The sequence below is a fragment of the Athene cunicularia genome, assembly GCF_003259725.1.
Source record: "Athene cunicularia isolate RWA chromosome 4 unlocalized genomic scaffold, athCun1 chr4_part1, whole genome shotgun sequence".
NCBI classification, from domain to species: domain Eukaryota; kingdom Metazoa; phylum Chordata; class Aves; order Strigiformes; family Strigidae; genus Athene; species Athene cunicularia.
Window position 1 is genome coordinate 28,295,109 of NW_020799098.1, and position 27,070 is coordinate 28,322,178.

Consider the following 27,070-nt stretch of genomic DNA (forward strand, 5'->3'; position numbering starts at 1 on the left):
TTTCTGCAAGATCTGCTAATTTAGAAACTAGTTATGAGTGTAAGGATTTCAAATTGCACCCTGCCTTCCTTCAGATATCACAGTAACACAAAATTTGCTGTGTTTAAGATTAGCCCTTGAGATCATCTTATTGTGTTTACTAGTTCACTTTACCAAAAGAGATGGAAATTGCTTAAATGTTTTGGGTTTTTTTTGTTCTGCGAAATAAAGAGCAGTGACAGTCCTGTAATGGTGTGTAAAGTCTGTTGGTTGATACCTGTTTGCTTCATGTGGATCACAAACTCCTGAAGGTATGAACTACACACAAAAAACTAGCACCTTCAGTAGCCATCTGGGGGGAATGGATGTGTTAATGGAGGTGGTCACAGAAGGACCTTGGAGCATGGGGAGACTGAAGTTGTATGCATCCTCAGCCTAGGCTAATCTGAGCATTGCTGTACGCGGATACGATCTCCCCTTCACTCCTGCCTGAACAGGAGTTGTTCCCTCAGTGACCATATGTCCCTGCTGTTTCAATCTCCCAAACACTGAATATTGTCCACCCCTTGGCGAGTCTACACAGTATTCTCTCCCAGTTCTACTGTACTTCCTTTATATACTTTTTACCTGTGTTGCCCTACAGTGAGCATTAACATCTGGGGAAGATATAAGAGCATGATCTTCACCCTCTTTGTCTCCAGCAAGGAGTTTAGCAGCCAGTGGTAACTCTCACTCTTTACTTGCCTCCCTAGTGCAGGTTCTCAAGTTATCAAGATGCCCTTGTACACGCAGCACTGGACTTCAGGACTTTCCATGTGTATCTTTTTATTTGGTTCTCACCACTTCATTCTGTCTTTTAAATTATTTCTGTCCTATCATACTGTGCTGCTGTGTCTCCTATTTCTCAATTCTTCCTGCTTTCTTTACTTCTTCATACCAAGACACTTCTTCCTTCTTTCTCTTTTTGATCTTTTTCCCTTCTCAAAAGGCCATAGCCTTCCACTGAGTCTTGTTGAACAAAATTATGCAGAACTATCTAGTCCATTCATGCTCTATCCCATGCCACTGGAAATACTCAGTCTCCAATTTCACAATCAAAATGTCTGGAAATTCTTCATGCTTAGCTAAACCCAGAATATTTAGGGGGTTGGATTTCTTTGGTTTTGATGGAAAAGGGTGTTCCATTATTCATCATCATCCTTCTTTTTGCCTTTAAAATAAAGGAAGCTTTATTTTCTCTGAAACTTTTGTTTTAATTTATGTATCCTTTCATACTACTTGGTTTTGTGTTCTATTTAAAAAAAAAAAACAAACCAAAACACCAAACTAATGAACTACCCCTGTGGTAGTGTCTATTTGAATCTATGTGTTCAGAAAATGCACAATAAATTTGCATGTCTGGATAGATATATTTATATTTTGGGTGTACTTGCTCAGCAGCAAAAGGTGTGTCTGCTCTAAGTAGGCAAACCCATGCTAGCTTTAATCTGGTTAGCACGAGTGATGAAAGACTTGAAGAGGCAGAGTTGCGTATTTCAGTACAATTTAGTGACAGAAATCTGTGTGCATTGTACATGCAACCTCCGCTGAAGTCCATACATCTTCACTACACATTGATTTCATTTTACCATCTTTGCTCTAAATTTGCATCTTTTACTCTGAGCAGAATGAGTAGATAGACAGTTGGAGGATTCCTAGCATGCATTGCCAGAATCAGCAGCTACATTCCTTGTTTAATGTCTCTTCAAGTTTGGCTCATACTCACTTAACAAATGGCTGGTAGCAACACAATGTTGCTTCTCCTGCTGTTTGTCACTGGTCCTGGGCCAGAATTTGCCACACTGACTGAAGTTATGAGAATGTGTGTGACCCATAGTCACCTGATTTGGAAACCTACTAGCAGAGTTTAAAACTGCTGTTAAAGGTGAAGTCAGTGTGACGTGGGAAATGGCAGACATGCGTGTGCATGGTCTCTTTGTGTGACTGGGAGAATGACAGTTTCCAGTGACAAGATGACACAGGCTGCTAATGACCATTCTGAGACCAGATACTGGGACAGAGAAAGCCTCCTTCGCACCTGCCAAGCCAATGGTGGTCGCTGCTTTCTAAAAAGGATATGGCTCTTGTCACAGTGCACTTCAAAAGCTATAGAAGTAAGTGGACTGTGGTAAAAGCCGTATCCTTTTTAGAAAGGAGCAGTCACCGTACATAAGGTTTTATGGCTTTTGAGTTATTTAAGTGCACTGTTCAGGAATATCTATATGCTTAGATATTTTAAACATATATCCTATTTATGGAATCAATGACCATAAGTACTTAAGACAGTCACTGCAGTCTTAGATAATCTTTTTTTTTCCCTGAAAGTGGTAACTGCTATAAGGTCTTACATGCCCAGTTTCTATCCATACCTACATTTCTTTGGTTTGTTTAAAAATGTATAGTCATGTGTTTTCAGGTGAATGGTGTAGCCACCCAAGTTACAGACAAGATTGAACTAATGCGCAGGAAATCCTTATTACCTGATCTCTGTTGACGATTAAAGCAATCTCTGTATGTGTGTGTTTGTTTGTAGGAAGCTTAGCATCATACCAGGCACCAAATGCTCCAATTAGACTGTACATCTTGGCTGCAGGTGTTTCTTCCTCATTGCTGGTTCAGACAGTAACATGGTGGTCAGGAAACAGTTTACAAAGGTATTTTCTTATACTGATAGGATTACTGACAGGTAACTGACATTACATGGTTTTTTTTTCTGAGAAGGTAAGATTTTTTTTTTCCTCAAATGCATTACTGTTTTACAAACTGATTCTTACAGGTTCATCAGGATATGGGGCTTCATACTAGGCAAGATAATGCTCCTTGTTCTTCGCATCTGGTATACATCACTAAACCCAGTCTGGAGCTCACAAGCTGCCAATACTGTCATACGGACAATTAGTTTTTTACAGCAGCAGAGTGAATTTTTTCAGGTAAGTATATTACAGCAAAGGTGGGGGTTATGAAGACATCCTAAGGCATACCTATCTATGTGTCACTGGATTTTGATCCTTTGTTGTTGTGTTTTTTTGTTTTCCCCAGTACAGTCTGATTTTAGACCTGATGAATGAGCTTTGCAGACTTTAGAAACCATGGTTTTCTTCCATAACATGGCAGAATCAATATCACAGTTCATATAAGCTGTAGTAAGCTGGTGTTGGAGCTGCCAACTAAATGCAGTATCAGTGATGTGACAGTAATGCAAAGGCATAACCTAGACCAATAAAAACCAGAAGGGGATATCCTCATTCCAGCATGAAACATCTGTGGTATTTCTGTTATTTTCTTAATTCGGTCTGCTCTTTGAGTTTCTCTGCCGGTGCATGTCCTTTGACACAGAAGGGGAGACAGGACAAAGCTGGGGAACAGCTGATATGGCAAAATAAACAGAAAGAATTGGAAGAGTGGGCAAGTTGTCCTTATCAAAATTTGGCTGAGTTCTTGGAGCGTCTGGGCAGAGCACACAGCAGTGGGGTCTGGCATAGGCTAAGGACACTCAAAAAACCGTGAAGGTAGTATTACCAAGGAAGACAGCAAGGTTGCGTTGGTGGGTTAAGGCAGCTCGTGTTAAGTCCTCAGAAGTTCTTTCCTTCTCAGTATAACCTGAATGAATTAATTGAAAGGTAAGACCTTATCTATGTGTTAGTGAATATAAACTGCCATCATGTGTATTGTTTGTAGTCTTGCATACATGACATAAATTAAGCCCGAGCTTTCATCATGATTTAGAAGGGGAATCTACTGCAGGAGATTAAGAAGAGAATCTCTCTTTTTCCTAGGTGACAAAGCAATATGTCTGTGGAATTAAAGGTGGTGCTTTCTCCTTAGATGAGAGAGGATCTAAAGGGCATGGAAAAAGGAGAAGGAAGGGAGTTTATTTCTGGCTTCCTTGGAAGTGTCCAGGTTTTGTTCTTATCAGAGTTTAGAGTTTCAGGGAACAGAACCCTCTGAACAATTTATAACAACTTTTCTGCTGATTTTCAAAGCCAGTTTAATTATTTAAATTCCAGTAGTATAAAAAATAATCATATGAGTAGGTTACCATTTTTGTACACTTAAGGTAAGTAGCTTTTCCTGACAGACCTAGGAAAGTTATTAGAGACTTTTTGTCTTACTGGTTTCCACAAATGATCAGATAAATTATCTTTTCTGTACGAGCTGGTAATTCTGGTAATTTTGTGATCTTGACTATTTCTCAGTAACCCTTTCTAATAGGATTTAACGTTTGCCCAGCTATGTTTCTATTCTTATTCTAGGTGGAGACAAGAGGAAAGAAGAAGCAAGCAAACTTGGTAATGCAGTTAGAGAGGCTGTTTCTCAGCATCATTGGCTTTTGTCAGGGATTGCTTTTGGCAGCGTCATGTTTCTCACCCTGTGGATATTTGGGGAGGTCTCATTAATTTCTAGATGGGCAGTAAGTGGACATGCACATACAGGTCCAGATCCTAATCCTTATGGGTAAGTGGTTTTTTAATTATTATTATTTAAACAAAACTGTAATCAAAAGCCAGTGCTGTAGTGGGTGACAAATTAAAACTTAAGCAGACAATGGTATAAGAACTTATACAGAATAAAGTGGGTACAAGGTACTTCACACAGATGGTGGATTCATTCTTGTTTTCAGATACCTCTGAGCATTGTGTCTATATGAATAAATCTTAAAATTTTCTAACACAGAGTGATTTTTATTTCAGTAATAAAAATATTGATTTGCCACATTGCAAAAGAATTTTTAAATTAGGACTGAGGTTCAAGGACTTACGAAGGAAGTGCATCTAGAGTATGCAGTAAATGAATGTAGCAGTTGACTTCAGAAGGGAGGTGGTAGGAAATAGCGTACATCAGAGATGCATGCAGATAAAAAAAAGTAAACCGCATGCAGTATTAAAAAACAGACTTCTGTGGAAGTTTTGTTTAGTAGGAATTCAGTCTTAATGCTGTGTGTTGCTCACCTTGGGTTTCAAAATGTAGAAGGAGTCCAGATTAGTTATTCTGAGTCAACTACATGTAGTAGCTGATGAGTCAGTTAATAACTTGGAATTGGTATACACAAGAGCTACCCCAGAATGGTAGCAATGTTAGATGCTGTAGGATCCTCTTATTTGACGTGAAGAAAATACTTCTGTTTGGGATGAATTCCTCTCTCTCATTTTCTCTGAGTCCATTTTGCCTTTTGTACCCAGTATTTCAGTGGAGTGCTTCTGCTGCTGAACACAGCTCGCTGATACATTATGATAAACTGCCATTATTTTCAACTGGATGTTTTTTACATCCAGTGAAGGGGATAAAGTGTTGCAGGCTGTGTGATAAAGACATTTTGTGCTCAAATTGAGCTCTGTTTAAAATAAAAAGATGATAAAATATTACCAAGCATCCTTGACTATGTCTAGAAGTTTCTTTTTCCATTTATAAAATTATATTAATGTATGATTTCTTTTTCCTTATTGTTGTATTAGAGGTACTGTTCTTTTGGGTCTGGCTCACGGACTGATGCTTTCATTTTGGAGCTGGTCTTCTGTCACCCATTTTGCCTGGTTTCTTGTAGGTAGGTGCAAATCCTGGGCACAATTTTTGTTTCTATTAACCTTATTGCCTTTACTCAAGCTCTCTGACCCTACACCATGTCTCAGAAAAGTCAACTGCTAGTCAAAGCGTCCTTTTCTCTGTCACTGACTGTAGTATACACATCTGACCAGTTGCCTCAGGGTTACAGGCTGAATCTGCAGGCCATTGCAGAGCAGTGTTGTTCTCTTCAGAAACCCCTGATGAGGTTTTGTTCCCATGAGTAGTGTCTCAGTTCCCACCATCTGTGCTATGTAAGGCTGCATCTAGGGTTATGGGGTTGAGGGGACATAAGCCTCTTGGTTCCACAGAAGGCACAATAACTTGTAATTTAATGAGTAGTTCACCTGGAGGCAAGCTTGCCTCCTGTCTCCTTAGTAGCTAAGATCTGCAGGCAGTAAAATAGTATGAACATCAAAGCAGTTCTGCTGGAGCAATATATTTGCGAATCAGTCTGCCTACAGGGGGTCCTGGGTGGTGGGAAGAGGGATTCAAGTGCTGGATCTGGACATCCATTTTCAGGAGGATGGTATAGCTATGCTGTGGAGCAAGCTATGCATGGTGCACGTAGGAGGAGATGGAAATAATTCTGCTCTTGAACTGTGGAGAAGTGTATTTTCCATACCTTCTCAGCATGGATGGATGGATACAGCTTGGTTTAATTTGTAGATCCATCTGAGAGAAATTTAGTGGTATAAATGCTGTTTAAAAATATCATTTTGCTTATTTTTTGGCCTTAGTTAATTGTAGATGTTTATATCAAGAAGAGGAAGCAGTACTTCCTACAAATGTTTAATAATAAATTGGGACAGATCAAAATACAGAGACCAAAGGAAATGAGTTATGTTTTGCTTGTTTCTTACTAACCTTCTCTTTTGGAGCGCTTAAGAGCCAACGTTTCCCAGTCATTTTCCACAACTTTGAAGACAGGAGATTTAATGCAAACTCGAGTTTCTCCTAGTCAGGGACCAAAATAAAATACCAAATATCAGGAAAGTCACAATAAAGGCACAAGAGCTGGCAACACTTAAATTGTCAGTTACCCAAATAATTCACCTTTTGGTGCAAGTGTTAGTTTTAAGAAACGTGTGTGCAGATTGTAATGTGAGTATGAGCATTTGATTTTTGATGTACACACATTGCTAATTTAAAATAAGTACAGAATTGTTCTTTAGCTGATTCAAACGTTGTATTCTAAAATACTCAGAACCCTGATGTGTAACAGTAAAATATTAGAAATGTTTCTACACATTTCATGATGTGAAAGATAGTAAACATTTTCTTACCTACAATAAAGTTTTAAAATGAAGTTGTCCTTTTATAGAGAGTTTCTGTGGTGGTTAATGTTGTGTTTGGGGTTAAATCCCGTCGCAGTCAAAGGCAGTATGTTAAATCAGGAATCCTGCAGTTAGATAAATAGTTGTTTTCTTGGCCATCATATGGTTATCTAAAGGGAGAGAAGATCAAGGCAAGATATGTTTTCTCTTCATATTAAACTATATGATTCTTTCTGTATTATGTTAAAGGAGGTTTATAACAGGCAGACCTGTTAATCTCTTAAAAACTTCATCATCCCTCTGTTGTGCTGGGAGAGCTCTATGTAAGAAAAACTGTTCAGTTTCGGCTCTTGATGATATTTCTCTGCTGTCTTTTTGCTGCACTGAATAGACAGTCTTTAGGAGAATGAGATATTGGGAAAAATAAGAGGCTGTCTTTGGCTGTTGGGAATAATTGTCCTTCTAGTGATGCAGCTCTTACGGCCGCAAAGCAGTTACATTTCCCAGACTCCTTTTGTTTCCTGGTCAGAATGTGAACAAGGTGATGGTAGATAATACACCTGACTGTGACTTACTGTATTCTTTTCTGTCCCTTCACAGGTTTAGCATCTTTGGCTGGTCTCCTTTATTTACACACCTGGAGTGCTGCTGTAGCAGGCAACATTCTTGCTGTCTTTACCATGTGTGTGTGGCCTCAACTGGCTGGACACTTCGTTAGCTGTCTGCATCCTGGGAAAGCCATGAGTACAGCCATGTTTGCCTATGTTCTTGAATTATTCTTCTGTGTATGGTGTACAGCTTATAAATTTGTACTTGGAGGAATTTACGCTAGAGAAAGCTCCCATCTTCTTTTAGGTACGTTTATGATTCTGAACAAATACAAATATGCTTGCTTTAACCTTAACCGGATGTTTAAAATGTATTTAGTGTATAAATAGTCTTTATAAATGCTCCGCTGCTGTTTGATTTACTATGGCAAGAGGTTCTATAAGAAAATTAGTGAGACATCAAAAAAATAATTACTTGTTTCTTTAGTGTTAGAAATAGCTTAAAATGTGGATAGAAATGGAGTTCAGTTGAGGGAAAATGATAAACTGAAAAGAAGTCTGATAACTCAGTACACAACTGAGGAAGAGATCTGTTAATCAGTCACCTCAAAAATATGCCTGCAATCCAGGGTGTGAATGCAGCTGTATGCTAGCTACCTAAGATAGCAGTATGGTATGTCAGGTAACAGTGTAGTTTCTGGAAACTCAGGGGCTTATGAAGGCTGTGTTACTGGGACTTGAGAATAATTCAGTGTGTTATTTAACCCCGCGCTGAAGAGCAGAGTGCAGCATTCTGCTGATTTAGGTAGTCTGCATTTGAGACTTGAGCTTCATTTCCATGTGGCTCTACCTTATGCTTTATGGACATACCAGCTTGTTTGGAGGAATGTCGATAAGCCTGCAGTGTCAGAAAGATGCAAACAGGAGAGAAAGAAAAGAAATTGTCAGGTATTTGCCAATGAGGAAGAACTGAGGTGAGCAAATAGAAAGGTTTCAGAAAAATGATCCCTCGATGAAGGATGTGGAAATGAAACCAACTCTTTCTGGTTTTGTCTCCAGAATTACTTTCTCAATAGGTGCTAATGTGTTTTAATAGTATATTTCACTAATTATATTTAACAGTGCCAAACATTGTCTTAGGCTAAGTGTGAGGCGCATTTTAAAATGTGATGCATTATCCTACATTTTGTTTGGAAATGATTAATGAATGCTGTGCTTGACTTCTTGCTCCAATGGTTTTAGATTTCCTAAATGTCTTTGCAACCACTTTCTGTCACTCCAGCTTCTTACTCTCCATATGTGTTTTATATATTACAGCAATCACTTGCAGGGTTTCAGTTTGTTGTGTTTTGAGGAGAGTTCTGTTACATTTCTTGTAGTTCTCTTTGTTCTGAAAGCATTCAGGTTGGAGATGGGTGTGTGTGTGTTTGTAGAAACAGTTAATTTTTTTTTTTAAAGTTATATGAGGAAAGCATGTGGTAGAGGAGTGTCAAATGCTTTTTTGAGTAATGTTTTGACAAAAGAAAAGCTGTTATATAAAGTCCCTCTCTCACTTCCTTTGAAATACATATGTGTGATTAATTCATCTGGCATGATAAATGGATAGTAACACAGAAATGGCCCTGGCTTTCTCTTTGGTAAAATTAAAACTGTGAACTGAACCAATCCCATCTGATGGCACTACATGAGTTTATATTCTTTATGAGAATCCAGTTTCTGTAATTTTTTATGCCGTCCTATTGCTTATCAAAAATTTGCAAATTATACCATGAGACTGTGTATTTGTTGCTGAGCTTCTATGCTTATAACTTGGCTTTCTGGCAAACTGCTTGTGTTCTGGTTTCTTTCAGGTGCAAGTGCTATTTCTTGCTTTCTCCTCCTGTCCAATATCCTGCCTTTCTCTTGCCACAGTTTGGGTAGGGAACTGCACCAGGAAAAGTGACAATGAAAGTAAGGTCATTATATTAAAAACTTCTGTGCTACTTCTTAGTGATGTCACATAATGCTGAGGGGTTGGATCCATGGTCTTGCATCAACTTTAATGACTTTGAATCAGTCTGTCTTTGAGAAGTATTTTGTGCATGCCCTCTTCTTCATTGCACTAGACTCAGCTTCCTGGTTTACATACTTGCACTACAGCTAATGTAGCAAGTAAGGGCAATAAGAAATTAAGGAGTAATTGTTATTTCATCTTCAGCCATAACTCTGAAATAAAGCATTACTTTTATAGTTAATTAATTATGCCACAAAGATATTAAGGACATACACCTTCTCCAGCAGAGCTTTTATGCAATTCATTATGCTCCCACATTTTCTTTGCAGGTAGTTGGATCCTTTAGCTGGTAAGGGGTAGGGAAAGAGCTTGTACTATTAGTCTGAACTACCTTTTGAAAAGAAAAGAAGCATCACAGTGCATTGCAACAGTTAGTGCACTGAAGTCACTAGCTTGTAAAGTGTATCTATAGGTGGTCTTAGTTGTCTGTTCTTAAAATGCAGAAGCTGCTTCTGTTGGCTCTGGAGCACGAGAATACTGGATGCTGCCATGCTGAACTGACCTCCCAAGCTGCTGCAGTCTGCTTACACTGCTCTAGAACCAACTGTTGAGCAATTGCCTCTGTAGTTCCTATACAGAAATGTGTTACTTGTATCTTGATGACAGAGCAGTCCATTTGCAAAGATAATAAACATCTACAGTCAAGAATGTATTTTTTCATCAAGCTGTTATTTTAAGGTTCTGTAATTTGTAGGTGTAACTTAATTGCTTTTGTCCAGGTTAATTCCAGTAAACTTTGAAAACACTGAGCTAGGCTGAGAGTTGTAGCTGTCAATAGGGGCCTGGAAGCATTTTAGCATAATTTATCTACCATGTGCTAGCCTTTTGACGTAATACCCTGAAAGTGTACTGCAAGTGGATTTTTGCTTAAGAGTGCTGGCTAAGTGTGCTTGATGTTCTCTGGAAGTTGGTGTTAGAATACACAAAGGTGGGGAGGTCTGCTGAAAGATTTGCTGCTTTGCCTGAAATCAAAGGGTTAAAATATTTTTGGTTTTATTGTTCTCACAGTTGGTACATGAATGGAGTAAGGGAAGACATAGCTTTAAACCAATATTTCACTAAAAGAAGAAACCTGATAAAATGTGCAGCAGTGGGACCCGGTAGTACCAGCAGAATTAAAATATCCCTGCGTTTCCATAGTGAATAATGGGACAGGTTCTGAGGATTGCTTGGTTAGCACCCGTTGCAGCCTGATGTTGGGGACCACAAAGTTAATCTGGTAATATCATGATCCTTAGGCTGCTGGGCTGCAACAGAAGAGCAAGAATAGCTTCAAGTTGCATTATTGTCAGTAGCCTGCCTTGTGCTCAGCCTGAAAGACCCAAAGGTGGATTGTATTTTGGAGCTCACCGTAGTCCAGAGTAGAGTTTGTGATGTGAAGTGGTCTTTGGCCAGATACTTTTGCTATTAGGTCTGCTCTTTAGTCATCAGCACAAAGCAATCTTAGTAAGGCTGTTTCAGGTGTACTCAATCTGAGCAGCAGCTTATTTGTAAAAAACCCAAACCCCACAAAATACATAATTTTGAACTTCATTATTTTTGTGTTGAACAGGTGTTCAATGGCATTTTAAATAGTCTTTTAGCTTTGAATTCTTATTGTAATACTATTATTTGGAAATATTTTTTTTGAAATATTTATCATTAGTGGTGTGCTTAATGTCATTAGCTCATTTTGTTGGAAGCTTATGTCAACAAGTACAACAATAAATTAAAAATTTTTCAAGCGGTGCAGGCATAGTTGGGGTGAATATTGTGACAATAATAAGTAGGATCTCTATCAATAAATCTCATATTGCTTGCATTACTACATTGGGTATGGCATTTATCTGTGTTTGTGCTTTGAATTGTCTTTGTTGTTGGAGACGTAAGGTTGAATGTAACACAACAGCTGGGAGTTTATAAATGGTACATTTATGAGCAATGTTTAATACATTAAAGCTATATGAAAAAAACTAATTATTTATATTTTTACAGGGTTTATAATGTTATGTATTGGGGTAGACTTTCTCACAGGACCCAAGAAAGACCTTAGCTCTATATCTGAAGTGAAAAGCAAACAAACACCACTATTCAAAAAGTGTCAAAATTATATTAAACTATGTAAGTATAATTTTACTTCCTTTCTTCCATGGTTCTAGGAATAGTCTGAGGAAAAAGTGAAATGCAGTGGAGTGTTTTGCTCAGATGTTTTAGACATTTTTTTTGGTGCTAGTTTTAGAGCTAGACTTGTAGTTGGTATTGCCTTAGTTTTAATGATGACGTACACTACTGGAGGACCTGATTCATTATGGTTATGGTTGAGAGAGGTGCTATTTCTCATGGAGTGTGCTAAATGGAGACAAAAAAAAAAGAACGTGTGAAAAAAGGAAATGTGAAAATGGATTTGGCATAATTTGTCATTTAATTTTGATGGTTGAGGATGAGGCCTCTCTGGATCTTGGGATTTGTTATATGTGTCTACAAATGATATGAATGATTTCTCAGCCCATTCGGTATGTTCATTTGGAAGCAGTTCAGTGTGACAGCCTTTACAGGGCTGTGTGAGCTGACTGGTATTGGGATGGGACTTGGCTGGCCTGGGAGCTGCTGTATAACATGGCACCCCTCCTGCATGAGGAGGCAGTCCTCCCTGTTGTGGCTGACATCCCAACACAATCCTGACGCCTTGCTGCATGTCCAGACCAGGCCTATTCTCAGGAAAATTTTGTAATCTCCTGTCTGTGAAGTATTCCTAAGGATCCTGGCTTTCCAGATGGTATGTATTAGGTCTCTTTTTTCCTTAGGTTTTGAAGAGAAACTGGAATGTTTGAGGTTTTACCACTTTTTGGTTTTTAAAACTGTGGAATCCATCCAAATTATGTTTTCCAGTATTTTTCTACAATCATTTTTGCTTCAGATTTGTTTTCATTGTTAGGTTACTTTTTCTAAGGAAGAAAGTCTGTCAGTATTGTGAAGGAAAAAATTGAAGGTTCAAATTCCTGTATAACTTTTTCCTCTGGGACTTTGGATCAAATCACTTATGATTTGTATACCTCATTTTACCTCATTTGGAAAGCAGAGACAGCAGTGCTTCACAGCTTTTCAGGGCTTTTCTGAAATTTTTATGAAGGTCTTTACCCTATATACTCAGGGACCAGAAAAAGGTGGTCCCTGAGAGTTTGTGTGTTAGAGGCAACATGAGCACCAGTGCACGTGGTTTGAATATTACTACTCAAAAACATTTCACAAAAGTGAGTAAATACTTCAGAATACTGTCTGCCATAAGGCACAGCCCTTGCTCAGCTAATTTTGTGACATTACAACAGTAACTCTTGTACTTCCTCATCATGCCTGGACTTGTACTGTTTCTCAGCTTCCCCATTAAGCACCTTTGCTTCTTACAGAGTATGAAATTGCTTGCCATTTGCTAACATAAACAGCGTGTCCTTTCTTCTGACATCATCCCATGATAAAATTTATATAAATTTTACACAGAATTGTTCCAGAGAACTTGCATAAAAATAATTACCTATCTGTTTAAAGGTTTGATGAAAGAATAAACTTGATGAAAGAATAAAAAATAAAAAGAATAAAAATCATCACATTACAATGTGCCAAATGTTGAGAGTTCTTATGTGTCAGCTGTGGTTATTTGGAAGGCTGCAGGAGCAATGGGAAAGCTCTGAATTTGCATTGTGTGAAGCCACAGTGCCTTTCCGAGAACATGTCAACAAAGGACTGCTCTGGAGGTCTGGCAGGGATCACATCTTTCTGACATCTAAAGGCTTACAAAGTAAACTAAATTTTCTTCAACACATTGTATTAATACAAAATAAAAATCGTATACTACAAATGCATATCTGGAACACAGAGAGGAAAACATTAGAAGGTTTACATGATGCTCTTACTCATCTGCTATAATGAATTCTTCAGTAGGTATAATTTTTACACAAACATTCCAAGGAGTTTTGGTATATTGTATCTGCTCAGCCTGTTGTGTTTTGGAGAATGTGAGTGTATCTGCACACATATAGATATTCTACATGCATGATTATACTCTTAAGTACACTACTTTGGAATGGTGTTATCACTGGCATATGTAGAAATTCATATGTATACATTTCCTGTTCTGTGAATAGCACACCTTAGAATGACAGCGTACCAAGTTCTGTTTAACTGCAGTAACAACATTATCTTCTCTTGCTTTAAAAACAACTTTTCTGTGTTTTTCTGTTTCAAGTACTGTGGCTGTTTGTTGGTGTTGGTTTGCTAGGATTGGGTCTACGTTATAAAACTTACCAGAAGAAATTGGGCCAAGGGGTGAGTAGTGTATTTGTGAAAATGGTAACTTTCAAATGCACAGTGAAATGTACATGGGATATCTTAGGTGTGTTAGTTGGTGCAGAATAAGTCTGTACCAGTATCCAAGTATTCAGCAAAACTAACGCAATAATGAATATGCAAAAAGTTTAATTTGTAAATTCATGTCAAAGGTGGGAAATGTCAGGGTCTTTGGAGATTTGTAGTGCTGCTATGAAGGAAAAAAGTATTCTGAAAAACTGAGAGATGCTTGCCTCATATATTAAATTTGAATGTTACTTTTATAAATTAGTTTACCTGAATTGTATTCAAAACTTGACCAGGCACTGCTGTTAGCAGCCTGATCTCATGTCAGGAATTTGAACAGGTAACCTCCTGAGGTTCCTTCTAGCCAAAGGAATTCTATGCTTCTATATCTATATGCATGACTCTGAATTGAACCTCTCTGAAAAGTTGGTTGACTTAGATTAGACTTAGACTAGTTGTGGGAATTGGATAAGGATTGGAAGATTCCAATTTTCTATCTGGAAAAAAACTAGGTATTGCAATGATAGTAACAATTAAGATGCTTAATGCTTGCAAAGTTTAGCCTTTAGATTACTTACAAGTTGCCTATGTGTTGCTTGCCTATTTAGTAATTTTAATTTAAAACTAAAACTGTTTTGATCAGATATAAATGAATGTTTCAATTTTGTGATTTAATTAATGACCACTATAAAATTGAATTTTTGGTGCAGTTGGTTGTAATTGTGAATTAGACTTTTTTTCTTTTGGTGGTAGTTTGGAAATATTCCTTTCAGTCTTTCTTGACATGCATTCCTGTTGGTAATTTTTATGAGAGAAATCACTCCTGACAAATGCAGGGAAAGATGCATAAAAATGATGAGATCTAAGTAAAAATCGTGTGTGTATGTGCCCACATGCACATGTGTATTCACACAAGCACAAAGACATATACAGTTGCATGCCTTTTTAGAGCTCATCAATGTTTGTAATACCTTATAATGTGGAAAAAATTGGGTAGTTGCTCTTAGAAAGGTAGAATAATTCATAGTCTCTTTCATGTTCATTGATTTACTGTTACTTGTACAAATTCATTTTAACTATGATGACTTTTCTCCTCTTGTTTTTCTCAAAAATACCTAAAGGCTTTTGTAATCCTGACTGCGTTTATTAGGAAAGTATATTAGTTAAAACATTTCATCTTGACGGGCTTTTATGGCACTATGTATCTGATGTTGATTGCAAAGGTGTAATACATAAAAATCAAACTGTACTTGACTTTTTTTCCATTTATTTTTTGAGGTTCCAAAAAGAGATTTCTCTGCTATGATCTGGCCGTTTAGATTTGCATATGACAATGAAGGATGGTCTACTTTGGAAGGATCAGCTAATTTGCTTAATCAGACAGGTAAGGTTTTTTTTTCCACTTCATTTATATTTGAGAGGGTTCATCAGAAGAGGCAGAAGCAAGAATGCCTGCTGGGTAACAGAGTCCATTCTTGCATTAACACAAGAACCCGTGTCTAGTGGCTTTCTCATTTTGTGAGCTGTTCCAATACAATCACTTCTGCTAAAAATCCATTTGCAGAGGTGATAACTTTAAAACTGTATTTTAAGGAGATTTCTGGTTGGAAGAAACACTTTGTTTATTATTTGGATTTTTTTCTCATATTGTTGATGAGTTTACTTGTCTATAGAGAAGTTTTTTGCATAAATGAAATCATGATACTCTTTTAGATCAAATTTAATGTTTTATAACTTCTCTGTGGGGTTTTTTTTAGATGTGAAGTGTTATATAATTCCTAAATGGTCTGAAATGAAAATGCCCTAAACAAGGTGTACAGAGGAGAGAGAAAGTCCCTTTCTATCACTGAGCCAGAGCAATGTATAGAAGAAAAATAGTGATTATAGCTTGGTTGAGTTGTCATGATTTTACTTCAAAGAAGGGTGTCTAAGCTCATGGACAGGAATTTGGTTGGAAAATTAGCAATAGGAAATGAAGAATTTGGGTGAAAGATGAGTGCTGCAGTGCTGCTGCAGGGTGCACTGGAAAGAATTGACCAGTGGTGCTTGAAGGTATTACTTGTTTTCTGCAATACTTGTGAAACAGGGAAGACTGGGAGCTGCTGCTTTAAGTTTTAAAGCAGCTCAGGAGGTTAGGAAATATCTTTGCTGCCATTCCAGCATTTATTGTTTCCCTCTCCCTCTCCCTCTCCTCTTGTGGTGTGAATGCATCACAGGGGTTTCCTGAGCAGCTCAGGCTTGACAGACCCAAGCAGTGGGAAGACACTGATGCAGGTGCTGCTGTGCAAGCCTTGATTTTGTGGCAGAGATGCCCAGGGGTTAGTGAAGAGGGAACAGGCTGGTTTGTGCATCATTCACTCCATTCCATGACCAAAGTTTCAGAGGGCTGAGCTATGTCAGCTGTCTAGTGATAGGAGAGAACAACTGGGACATTTGATGAATTGAAATTTGGGACATTCTTGTACATATGTGATTCCATAGCTTGTGTCTGCTTATTTATTTAACCTTTGCAATTTAATTATGAACTGTAGTGAATACATTTATTTCTGGTACCTATAGTTTAAATTCATGAACCTTAGAAAAAGTGATTATCTGGTTATGTCCATGGACAATTTCTTTGTGGTAATGAAGTATCACTTCTAAAAGAGGCAACTGGTAAGTCAAAAACGCAGCAATTTCCAGAATAGAAATGAATAAATCTTAATTCCTCATTTCTGGAAACAGTATTCTGGAGTTTTATGTTACATGTATATCGTTATATAAAATATCACATTAACATTTCCAGGAAATGCATTAATGCCTTCAGAGTTAAGCTGAAGATTCTTAAAAGATTTGTGTGCTAAAGAAAAGTAGCTGATTCTGAGAACCACAGAGAAAAGAGTGGCTAACTTCTTCAGCATTGGGGTTATCTTTAAAGGTGTGGTGGTGTATATTCCTTGGACTCATCTTCTCTCTGTTGGACCACTGAAGATACAACATGTAATGGCTTTTGCAACTGGAAGTCTCGTCTGCCCTGAAGGGAACCCAACATCAACTCCTCTCAATGGCTTCAGTCATTGTTTCTGTGGCCAGCATGTATGCTATTGACGTAGAAGCAAAAATTTGGGAGTCCGCTTAAAAGTGCTCTGAGCTACCATTTTCCCTGCTCATATTGCTTTCATAGTGCTAAATAAGACGTTTCAAAAGATAAAAATCATGCAGTGAGAGTGGTGCTGAATAGAGCAGTCTTAATTCCTTATAGAAAGGCTGCAGGATAAGTGGTGGCTTGATCTGATTTCTAGAGTAGGAGAGCACTCTGAGGGGAGCATAATCACAGCAAGAAGGGATATTGTTGCTGCTGCAGCCGTACCGAGCTGCTGCTCAAGCTGAGCCTGGATGGTTCAGCCAGCCTGTGACCAGCTTGCAGACTCACACTTTCCTCCAGGTATGGGCAGGACTGTTTTAGCTGCCAGTTCCTTGAGGGAATGCCTAGCTCTTCCTGTATTCTGCAGCTAAAACATAAGGGAACTTGTCGTGTTTCCCTGACAAAACCACACCTCAGCATGTACACAGGAAGGGATCAGTGTCCTGACAAAGTGAGGTGGCTGCAGATGGTCAACAGTTCACTAGAGCTGGGAACCCTTGTGTTACCATGCCTGGGGGCTGATGCTACATTGCTATAGACTGATTAATTACCATATTGTGGTGGCAGCAGCCTGCTCCCTCTTGCACATGACTCTTTGGACCAGAATAGGATTTGGTAGATGAAGGTAAGTGCAGATGTGCTGTGTAGCACTTGTTCATCAAATTGAAAGCAGTAGAGTCGCTACTGTGCTGTTAATCTGTGAATGTATGTTATGTCTGATGCTTTTGAAATGGTCTGCACCGGGTATGTGCAGGCCAGCTGTACTGTGCACTCTCATGTATGTCTGGTTATGCACCAGGCAGGAGCTATGACAACCAGACATGAAGTATCTCTCCATCAGAGGCTGTGTAGCCTACAGTGACCAAAGGTTTGGGCATGACTGTGGCCAGCATTCAGATTTGCCCTGACTGACTCCTGAAGGGCTAGTGTCCATCCCTGTGTAATGAAAAGGGAAATACTGACATTATGTAGTCATTTATACATCACATTTATAGGTCACAGTTATAAATTTTGAAATATTTTCTTTTTTCTTCCACATTTTAGATGCAGATTTTATCACTATTATAGAGAGTGATGCCTCTAAACCATTCATTGGGAACAATGATCCAACAATGTGGCTAGGAGAAAGACTAGGATTTTACACAGATTTTGGTCCAAGCACAAGAGATCACACTTGGGGGTGAGTCACCTTTACATGCACAGTAACGTTAAATAAACATAAATACACTGCCCAATACTAACTCCACTAGAACATGAGCAAAGAATAATTGGAATAATCACTGTAATCACTTGTTGGAGCTTGTCTTTAAGAACATTTTGATTCCTTAGCGTTACAGAGCACTTCAGATGAAGTTTTCTCGTTAAAAATGATCTGGTTTTGGCACCTGCTCCTGTAAGCTACCTTAACTTTGGTGATACAGAGAATGACATCCTGCCCCTTAATGTACAGATATGGAAGTCTGGCATTATAAGTCATATATCTGATTCCTTTTCTCATTATTTGAGAGAAGTTTGAGGCTGAGAACTTTAGATTTCAGACTTTAAAATGTGATAGCAGTTGGAAAATGTAAATGCACCTGGAGTAATTAGAAATTTTGGACTCATTAAATCCAGTTTGAATTGTGTAGTGGGAAACGGGCATAGAAGGGTGCATGTCTATTTGGCCAAATTTTCTCTGTCTGATTTTACTTTAAGGCTTGACCTACTACCAGTTGCATCTTTGAGTATCTTTGCCCTCTGGAAAATAGTGGCTTATGATGTGGCTTTTTTTTTTCAAGGGAAAAGGCAGATCTCTGGCAGATGGAACCTTTTGTGGCAGTGATGTGGCAGTAATGTTGCAATGGCTATTTAATTTTTGCAGTATGTGAAGGGAATTTAGTAACTTGCCTCTTCCAGAGCCTGTGTCTTTAAGTAATGCAGAATGGAGGAGAAAAATTATTCTCTGAAATTTTCTTCATTAAATATTTTGAAAAATCTGATGCAGAATGGTTTTAAGGTTGATTCCAAGCAGAAGCCGAAGGAACGAGGAATCTCCCGCTTTAAAGATCTATTTCTACCTCCTTCTACTTGTGATAAAATACATTTTAATTACTGGTAGTATAAAATTCCGTTTTGTCTGATGATGCAGATTTTGAAAGGATCAGTGTAAGAATCCATATATATGGAGTGATATTTCTTAGTGTAGGAATGAATTTGACAATACCTTTTTAGACATGTACTTAAGTAGTATTTTAAGAGGAAAACCTACATTCAGAAAAATCCACTGGAGATGGTTTGTGTTTTTGTTTGAGTTCAGTGACCACTAGTCTCCTGCCCACATTTATTTGCTTAGTTCACACTTGTGATGCTTGTGAACTACAAAATTTAACTATTTCCCTCTTCTCATGTAGGATTATGGCACTATCGAGATATCCGATTGTAAAGTCTACCCATCACCTCCTTCCGTCTCCAGAGGGAGAGATTGCACCTGCCATCTCCATGACTGTCAACTTCACAGGGAAACTGGTTGATTTTGTTGTTGCCCACTTTGGAAATGAAGAGTGTGTATTTTATTTATTGTTACAGATGTCATGCAAGGGCGTGTAACATAATTGTAATTTTTGAACTTTTGGGATTTCTTTTGTACCCTTTAAAATCTGCTGCTCTAATATTAGTTCTAACAAGGCACTTTGGAGGAAATACTATGACGTAGCTACTGGTTTAAAATTTTGAAGCATTTTTAAAAAGGGACAAGTGTGTTACACAAAACTCAGCTGAGCCTAATATCTGAGTTCCTAGAGATACATAGTTCTGCAAAACTACAGTAAGTTATAAGGCTACAGATACATCTCAGTGCAGGATAGCATCCTTCTGACTTTCTGCATGTGGAACAGATCCGTTATATTCCAGACTGAGTGCAGATAGTTACAGTTACAGATAGATAGTATTAATGGACAGTTGATGTTTATTAAAATAAAAAGTAACAGTTCTGAAACCGCCAAGAAAGGACAGTTTTGAAACAGCAATGAAAATATCCAGTGTCTTTCTGACTATGTGAAAGTGGAAATATGAAATCTGATCTCTGGATTCTGAAAGGAAGAATTATACTAATAGCTCAAATATATGATGAAAAATATTAAGGCATATACTTCAGTTCTTTAAAACAATGCCTTGATTACTTGTGTATAGTGAATATTAATAACGGATAGTTTTGTGATGCTCCATGTAGCTGTATTTTCTGTTGTATTTGCTGCAGTATCTACTATGTTTGTGGTTATGTAGCTAGTTTTGGACTTTTTTTGTATTTGTTATAATTCATGGAGAGGCAAATTTATGGATTGGGTGCAGAATATAACACATAAAGAAGCTACTCAGAAAGCAGTAGAAATTCTCGTTATTCTGTACTGAGCTTCCCCATTTTCTTCCCGTGTGTAGAAGCTGTGCTCCAAGCATGCAAATTGTTTATAGATGTCTTTTTTACTAAACACATATAGTTGTCAGAAACCACTGCCAATTTGAACTCTAGAAAGGAATTTCATTCTGTGCTTCACACAGATGATTAAAATTGCCTCTCTGAGAAACTGTTTGTCACAGCAGAAGAAAATAGCACTGTATTCCCCTCTCACAGAGAGATGAGATGAAGATGAAGGAGAAAATAGGAGGAGACACATGGGAAACCAGTGCAAATTGGACTGTGTTTTGAGTGAATGAATTTGTAATTAAATAGAACAAACAACTGCTTGTTTTTCATTTTTTTTCATCTGCTGCTTGGGATGACATAAACTAGGCTACTGGAAAACTAGGGATTTTTTTTTTAAAGACTGTTTTTAAAATGTGGGAATATAACAATGCCTATGTCATTTAAAAGAACCCATCTTCTGGAGAGATATAATTCTGGAAAGAGCAGCTAGCTGAGCACGCAACTTCACATACACCTAGGTCAGGCTTCTGTTTAAATGGTTGTGGTTTTTTGTCTCCTGTGTGCTCTTTCTCCCTAATGCATTTGCTTCAGTCAGAAGTACTGCTATTTAGAAAGCATAACAGCATTTGAATTCTTGTCTTCTTTTGAGATTACAGATTCCAAAATCAACTCCCTGTCTCACTGGTATTTAGCCCAGTCTACCAAAATACAGGAGAGAATATGCTTTACACAACTGTTTAAAGTTATTGACATGAAGAATCATAGAAAGAGAACTCTCTTTACCTTCTGTTATGACAAATCCAACGACAGGGAATGGAATCTAATGTAGCATTTTACCAGGCTCCACTTATGCTGTCACTTTTGGTCATGTTGGAACTGTTGTGTAAGTCTTGTTAAAGAGATGCAGAATACATTCCAAATGTCATTAGGTAGTGTTAATGGGATGACATAGATCTTAAGTTATGTTTCATAAATTGTGTGACCCAGACTTTAAGACTGTATTTAGCAAGATCTGTCCATCGTAAAAGTTTTGTTAGCATGTGAGCTCTTTGTTATGCACCATGCTGTGCTAGCACAATTAAATTTCAAGTGCAGGCAGAGACAAAGCCGCAGATAACCAAAGCATTTATATTCACATTTCCTAGTGATGAGATCAGTATTAAAAACAGAATCGTAATAGAAAAATTTGTTCCTATAATGGTTAGAAAGAGAACCCTAATTACATCTACCACAACCACGTGGCTTTTATTGAACGTAGTGATCATTTTGAATCAGTGAGCTTTGTGTAAACTTTCATACTCTCTAATATTGAACAATAAAAGAGGTACCAGATTCATTTGTGGTTTACTACGTTATAGCACAAAGATTCTGAGCTAATATATATATATGTTAAAGAATTTTCCATTTTTTTCAGAGAGGACTTGGACAGAAAACTCCAGGCTATAGCTGTTTCAAACTTACTGGAGACTAGCTCTAAGCAAGTTGTATTTCTAGGATACATCACTTCAGCTCCTGGATCCAGAGATTACACTGAATTAATAGAAAATGGAAATGTTCAGGTAATGTGAAAATACTGCTTCTTTAGTAGTTAGAGATAATATATATTTGAAACATTCATCTTGGTATTTCAAATTGGTAACTTAGAAATAGACATATAAGAAAACACATGCAAATTTTCAAACGCAATATTCAGCCACCTCCTGACGTACTATAGAGAAGATGGAGTTACACAGTGAAAGAAGAAGAGGCAATGGACAGCAGTTACTGCAAGGGAAATGTCAGTTATATAGAAGAAAAAAAAAATAATCACAGTCAGGGTTGTCAAGCGTTAGAACAGGGGCCCAGAGAAGTTATGAAACCTGCATCCAAGGAGATACTAAAATGTTGGCTGCATAAGGCCGTGAACAACCTGTTTGAGGTTACTTTGAGGATGGGGTTGAGAGTTGGGTGACCTCCAGACATCCCTTCCAATCTCTAATTCTGTGATTCATTTGTTTTAAAACAGTTCTGCAGTTTGGTTTTCTGTCGGGAGATGTCAAAAAGTTGCCTGATCTGTCTAACAGTGGGTTTTTTTCTTTCTATCTTATTACAGTGTTTTAGGCAAAACATTTTTCTGCAGCAGGTTTACTCATTGATTCTGATTTAAAGCCTACCTGTAAGGAAAGCTTGCTTTATTTGTTTGACTTTTTTTTTTTCCCCTTTCACTCACAGGATATCGACAGTACAGATCATGACAGATGGTGTAGCTATATTATGTATCGTGGAGTAATAAGGTATGTTAAAGTGGATCCTTTATTCATAAGTTTTAAATATATAACAGTCACTTTTAGACCCTTCTGTAGGTAGTTGTGGAAGAGTCTCATATCCCTAAACAATTATGTATGGGCAGTTAGATATATGATGAAGTAGTAATGTAAAACTTCAATCTCAGGATGAATCGATGTATTTCTGTATGTAATTTACAAAGACAGCATTACAGGTTTCATCCTTCTGTGTCAAAAGCCTTCAGATCTAATCTGCTTTGGTAACATAAAAGTACCTTTTTCTAAAGCTCTGGCTTTTCAACTTCATTCTAAACCGTGAATGCTAAGTAAGCCCTAATTTGTATATGACACACAAGATAGAAATTTTGAACTATGATTGCAGGGTTTGCTGAAGCAAAATGCTGATCTAATCCAGCTAAACTTTAGGATGGATTTAGTGGAAAATTTAACTGTGTAAGACCATATTGAAGCACTTTTGTCTGCTGGGACCTATGCACTCCATATCATTTAATATCAAGTTGCTAGTAAATCATTCTCCTGGTGATGTATGTGCCAAAATGGAATTCAGCTTGTTCTGATGAAAATGTGACAGCTGTGCAGTGTCCACAGGAGTAAAACCAGTAAATGAAACAGCTGTCTTAAGTAAAGTACTGAGTAAAAAAAAGAAGCAACAAAAACCCCAACAAAACCACCATTTGCAGTCTAATTTTTCTTGTTAGTCATTCTGTTGATGCTTGAGTTCCTTTCTTGAATTTCAAAATCTCTCCAGTGGAAAAGTTGGGGAGCTTATACCAGAATGCATGTTCTAAAACTGTATTTTAAAGACAAGTTTCTAGACCTAGAACTTATTTATTTGTCAAACATGATTTCTCAGGTTTTTTACTTATGATATTATGCTTAATAGCTTGTGTTTATAAAGCACTTGAAGTTTTCTGGAAGTGAGATTCACAGAAATGGAAAGTTATGTTGATAGGTTAGATAATAACTCTTGGAAAAAAGAGACATGAATTAAGAATGTGGTGAAATTGCCTTGAGTTATTTCTTCAAAATAACCCTTCTTGAATCTGATAGGTTGGGTTATGCCCGCATATCTCATGCTGGCTTAAGTGATTCAGAAGTCCAGATGGCCAAATTTAGGATCCCAGATCACTTGGATAGCTATGTTGACAATGATAGAATTGTCACTGATCCCAGCCAAGTTCCTGAGGACATCCATTTCAATCCCAGGTCAGTGTATCTCATAAGAAATTAAGGGGATGATGTACATGGTATCTTTTACGAGAGAAGGCTACAAAGTTGTTCTTAAAGTGGGAGGCACTGGTCAGTACCAAACTGAACAGAAGATGAGGAGGCAAGAACTTCTGATTTATATATATATATATATTTTTTTCTACTGACTTGGCATGTGCCTTGGGAAAATCAGTCTGCTGTGTCATAGCATAAATTGAAGGTAATGCTTATTTAATCCGTGTGATTAATTTCTGAGATTTTTTGATAGGGATATTTGTCAAGTGGTTTTGTGATTCATTTTACAGATGATGAGAGATCTCCCATGATTCTCAGCACTTCTGAGGATCAGGGTCTTAATGTACTGTTACTTAGAACACACAATACAATATATATGTTAAATATTCTTTGCATAAGCTTTTTAAAACATGCTATATAACTGGAGCAAAAATTAGGGAGAATGCCTGAGGCAGTACGTTACATATGTCAAGAAGAAAAAAGGGCTAGGTTTTTACATTAAAAAGTTACTTATTTCTAGTATGCTGTCATTTTTCCACTGGCCTTGGATAGGGAAGAAAAATATGGAGAAAGATATTTATTCTACACTCAATATCAGTGGAAGGATCATGAAGTTTGAGATAGATGTTGCCACAGAGAGACAATTTCCAACTATGCCATATTTATTACTTCTAACATGCATAATACAGAATATATTAATTTCTTATATACACCTAACAGTTGAGCTTACTCACTTTTAATTTACCAGTCACTGGCTTCCTGTCTAAGCAGGAGTTTGCCCAGTTTTTTCCACATGAAGAAACTTGCCTGAAGTTATCATTCACATTCAGATTTATCTCAGCTGATTTCAGTGCAGAATATTTTTCTTGTCCAAAATTCTTTTAGGTCTGCCTATAAGCAGAAAATGTATACCCTTTAGGAATAGGTTTAACTTTTTCCAGTTAGCTATAGTTCTCTTGAAATAAAACAGCACTGCTCTGAAATGTTATTTAGCACCGATATTTTGAATAAGTACTACATTTTAGCTTTGCAAATCTACCATAATAGTCAGTAATCAGAACTTTCAGATTTAAATATGACATGAAAAATTATAATGTTCACCATAATTTTTAAAAGCAAGATGTGCAATATTAACAAGAGGGTTCACTATTTAGATACTGTAGGGGGTTAAATTATATCTTCACTGAAGTCAATAGAAAACTTTAACAAGATAAATGCACTGCTTACGTTTGTCAGCTGGAGTTCCATTAATAGAGTGCCTATGGCATTAATCCAATCGGTGTAATTAAACGTCTCTTATAATCAAAGAAAGACCTCTAGTTAGGTAGTGTACATAGATTACAATTTATACGTAAGTAGGGTTGTGGCCTGTTTCTGAAATAAACTATCTAGAAGATTCGGAAGAAGTGTTGATTATATTGTAGTAAGTGTATAATGTAATTGCATGGGTTAAATCCTATTCTAATGGGTTTGCCTTGTTGAATATTTTTCTCAGGTTTGCATCGTATAAAGATGGACATAATTATGAGCATATTCATAATTTTCCTATGAGCACTCCTAAATATTTTAAACATACAAATTAGAACAAGAAAATAAGATATCATTGGGAACAAGAAAGGTTTGTTGCTTGAAACTGATTTGGCAGCCAAGAAGACTACATTGCTTAAGGACGAGCAACTCCCATGCTGCTTGACGCTGTGTACGTCTGTGTAATAGTTGGTGACTCTTTTCCTTAATGAGTTGTCATTCCTGTGAGAGAGGGAAGACACATGCATTTTGATAAACTGGTATCTACCTGGACCAGATACCTGCTCTGTGTGTAGCACAGCAAGGGTGGGAACTTGCTTTGGCAATAACTCCTTCACCTTTTTTGAAGGTATCCTATATTGTGCCATTTCAGAGTTGAATGGGTCTATCCACCTTTTCTTTGGGGTCCAGCTCTGACCCCTTTCCTTTCCTGGGACCTCACTGGAACAATCATGAGCAAGGAATTTCTGCTGATTTCCACACTTTTTTGATGACTGAGGCAAAGCAAAATAATGTGGTAGTGTAGGTAAACTGTTGATATATGCTGCACTTTGTAGTCCTGCTGCTATTGTAATAAAAAGCTTTGCCTTAGGTTTTTCAAAATAGGAATGGGACTAATGTGTTTTTTAATTGGGAGATGTGCAGTTGTTTTTGAAGTGTATGCATTTTTGACTTAGTGAAACAGCATTTAGATCTGCTTCTATTCCACAGTTTATTCTTAAATGCGTACCCTGTAATGTGAGCGGTTTATGCATGTGAGATGAAGGAAAAGATATGGACATAAAAAGCTTGAAAATCTCTTATTTTTTAACAATTGAAAAATACCTTCATTCTGTTTTTTAAGAAGTCAGACACCAAAGCATGACTTGCCTAACAGATCAGATTATATGTGATCTTTGTGTACTTCAAAGTCTGTGAGCGTACTTGGATGGATTTTCACAGGATTCAGAAATGTTTGCCCCATTAGAGATGTTCATGTAGACTTTGACAAAATCTAAAGTTTGAATATTCTCTTTTTCTGAGTAGCTTGTGTAGTTTAATGTTTGTGGATCCATACATTGTAATTTCATTACAAATGTAATGAGTAGCAAGTGTTTCCTGACACTGTCATTATTTTATCCGAATGACTAAGAAGAACTATGACCGTGAACTGTTTGTATACTGCTTCTACTACTGTGGTTATAATTGGGAAGCTAAAACTGCACTTTATTTGTCCTTGAATCTGCACACCAATCTAATCCCCTGTATCTGACTGTTTTAGAAAAATGTGCAGTACATCTTTCAGTTGCAATCACTATGTTTCAAGCTATGAAAGAAATGTGCTAGAACAGGTCCTGCTGCAGGGGTGTATGACTAAGCTTGCTGTTTTCTAATCATACTCCCTTCATCTCAGCTTTCATAAGATAGTATGTTATGAAAGAAAAAGTTTGTGGATATCTTCAACTATGCGTTCAGAGATAAAAATTATAAAACACACATTATTTTCTAAAGCTTTGAACTTTTGCTGGTGGTAAAAGGTCTAAATTATGTGTATCTGACTTCTAACAAATTTATATTCTGTTGTATTCCTAATTTCATCCTCTCTAACATTCTGTGCAGGTCAGTTGAAGTTTCTAGGAATATACAGGAAAAGACAGCAGTGCATCAGGAGCCTACCAGTGTGTGTCTCAGAATAAGAAAGACTGTAGGTAACATGTAAGAGTGCAACTTCTGAGAGTACTTGTAATGG

The 27,070-nt window shown here is 37.4% G+C and overlaps 1 protein-coding gene across 1 annotated transcript; it reads left to right on the plus strand.

The window, feature by feature from the left end:
* Positions 1–2,095: 2,095 nt before the first annotated feature.
* CWH43 (cell wall biogenesis 43 C-terminal homolog) lies at positions 2,096–26,063 on the plus strand. Its single transcript, XM_026846976.1, has 15 exons — positions 2,096–2,132; positions 2,552–2,672; positions 2,795–2,952; positions 4,272–4,473; positions 5,472–5,560; positions 7,455–7,709; positions 11,430–11,555; positions 13,675–13,754; positions 15,060–15,165; positions 17,950–18,085; positions 19,296–19,445; positions 21,720–21,864; positions 22,517–22,578; positions 23,641–23,796; positions 25,310–26,063. Exons 1-15 carry the CDS (start codon positions 2,096–2,098, stop codon positions 25,395–25,397), a joined length of 1,911 nt encoding a protein of 636 aa, XP_026702777.1. The 3' UTR covers positions 25,398–26,063.
* The last annotated feature ends 1,007 nt before the right edge of the window (positions 26,064–27,070 follow it).

Bases quoted from the DNA above. Each gene is read 5' to 3' on its own strand.
- CWH43 (XM_026846976.1), top strand. From the start codon at position 2,096: ATGGCTCTTGTCACAGTGCACTTCAAAAGCTATAGAA. The intron at 2,673-2,794 runs GTATTTTCTTAT...TGATTCTTACAG, and splicing joins TCAGGAAACAGTTTACAAAG to GTTCATCAGGATATGGGGCT. The intron at 21,865-22,516 runs GTAATGTGAAAA...TTTCACTCACAG, and splicing joins TAGAAAATGGAAATGTTCAG to GATATCGACAGTACAGATCA.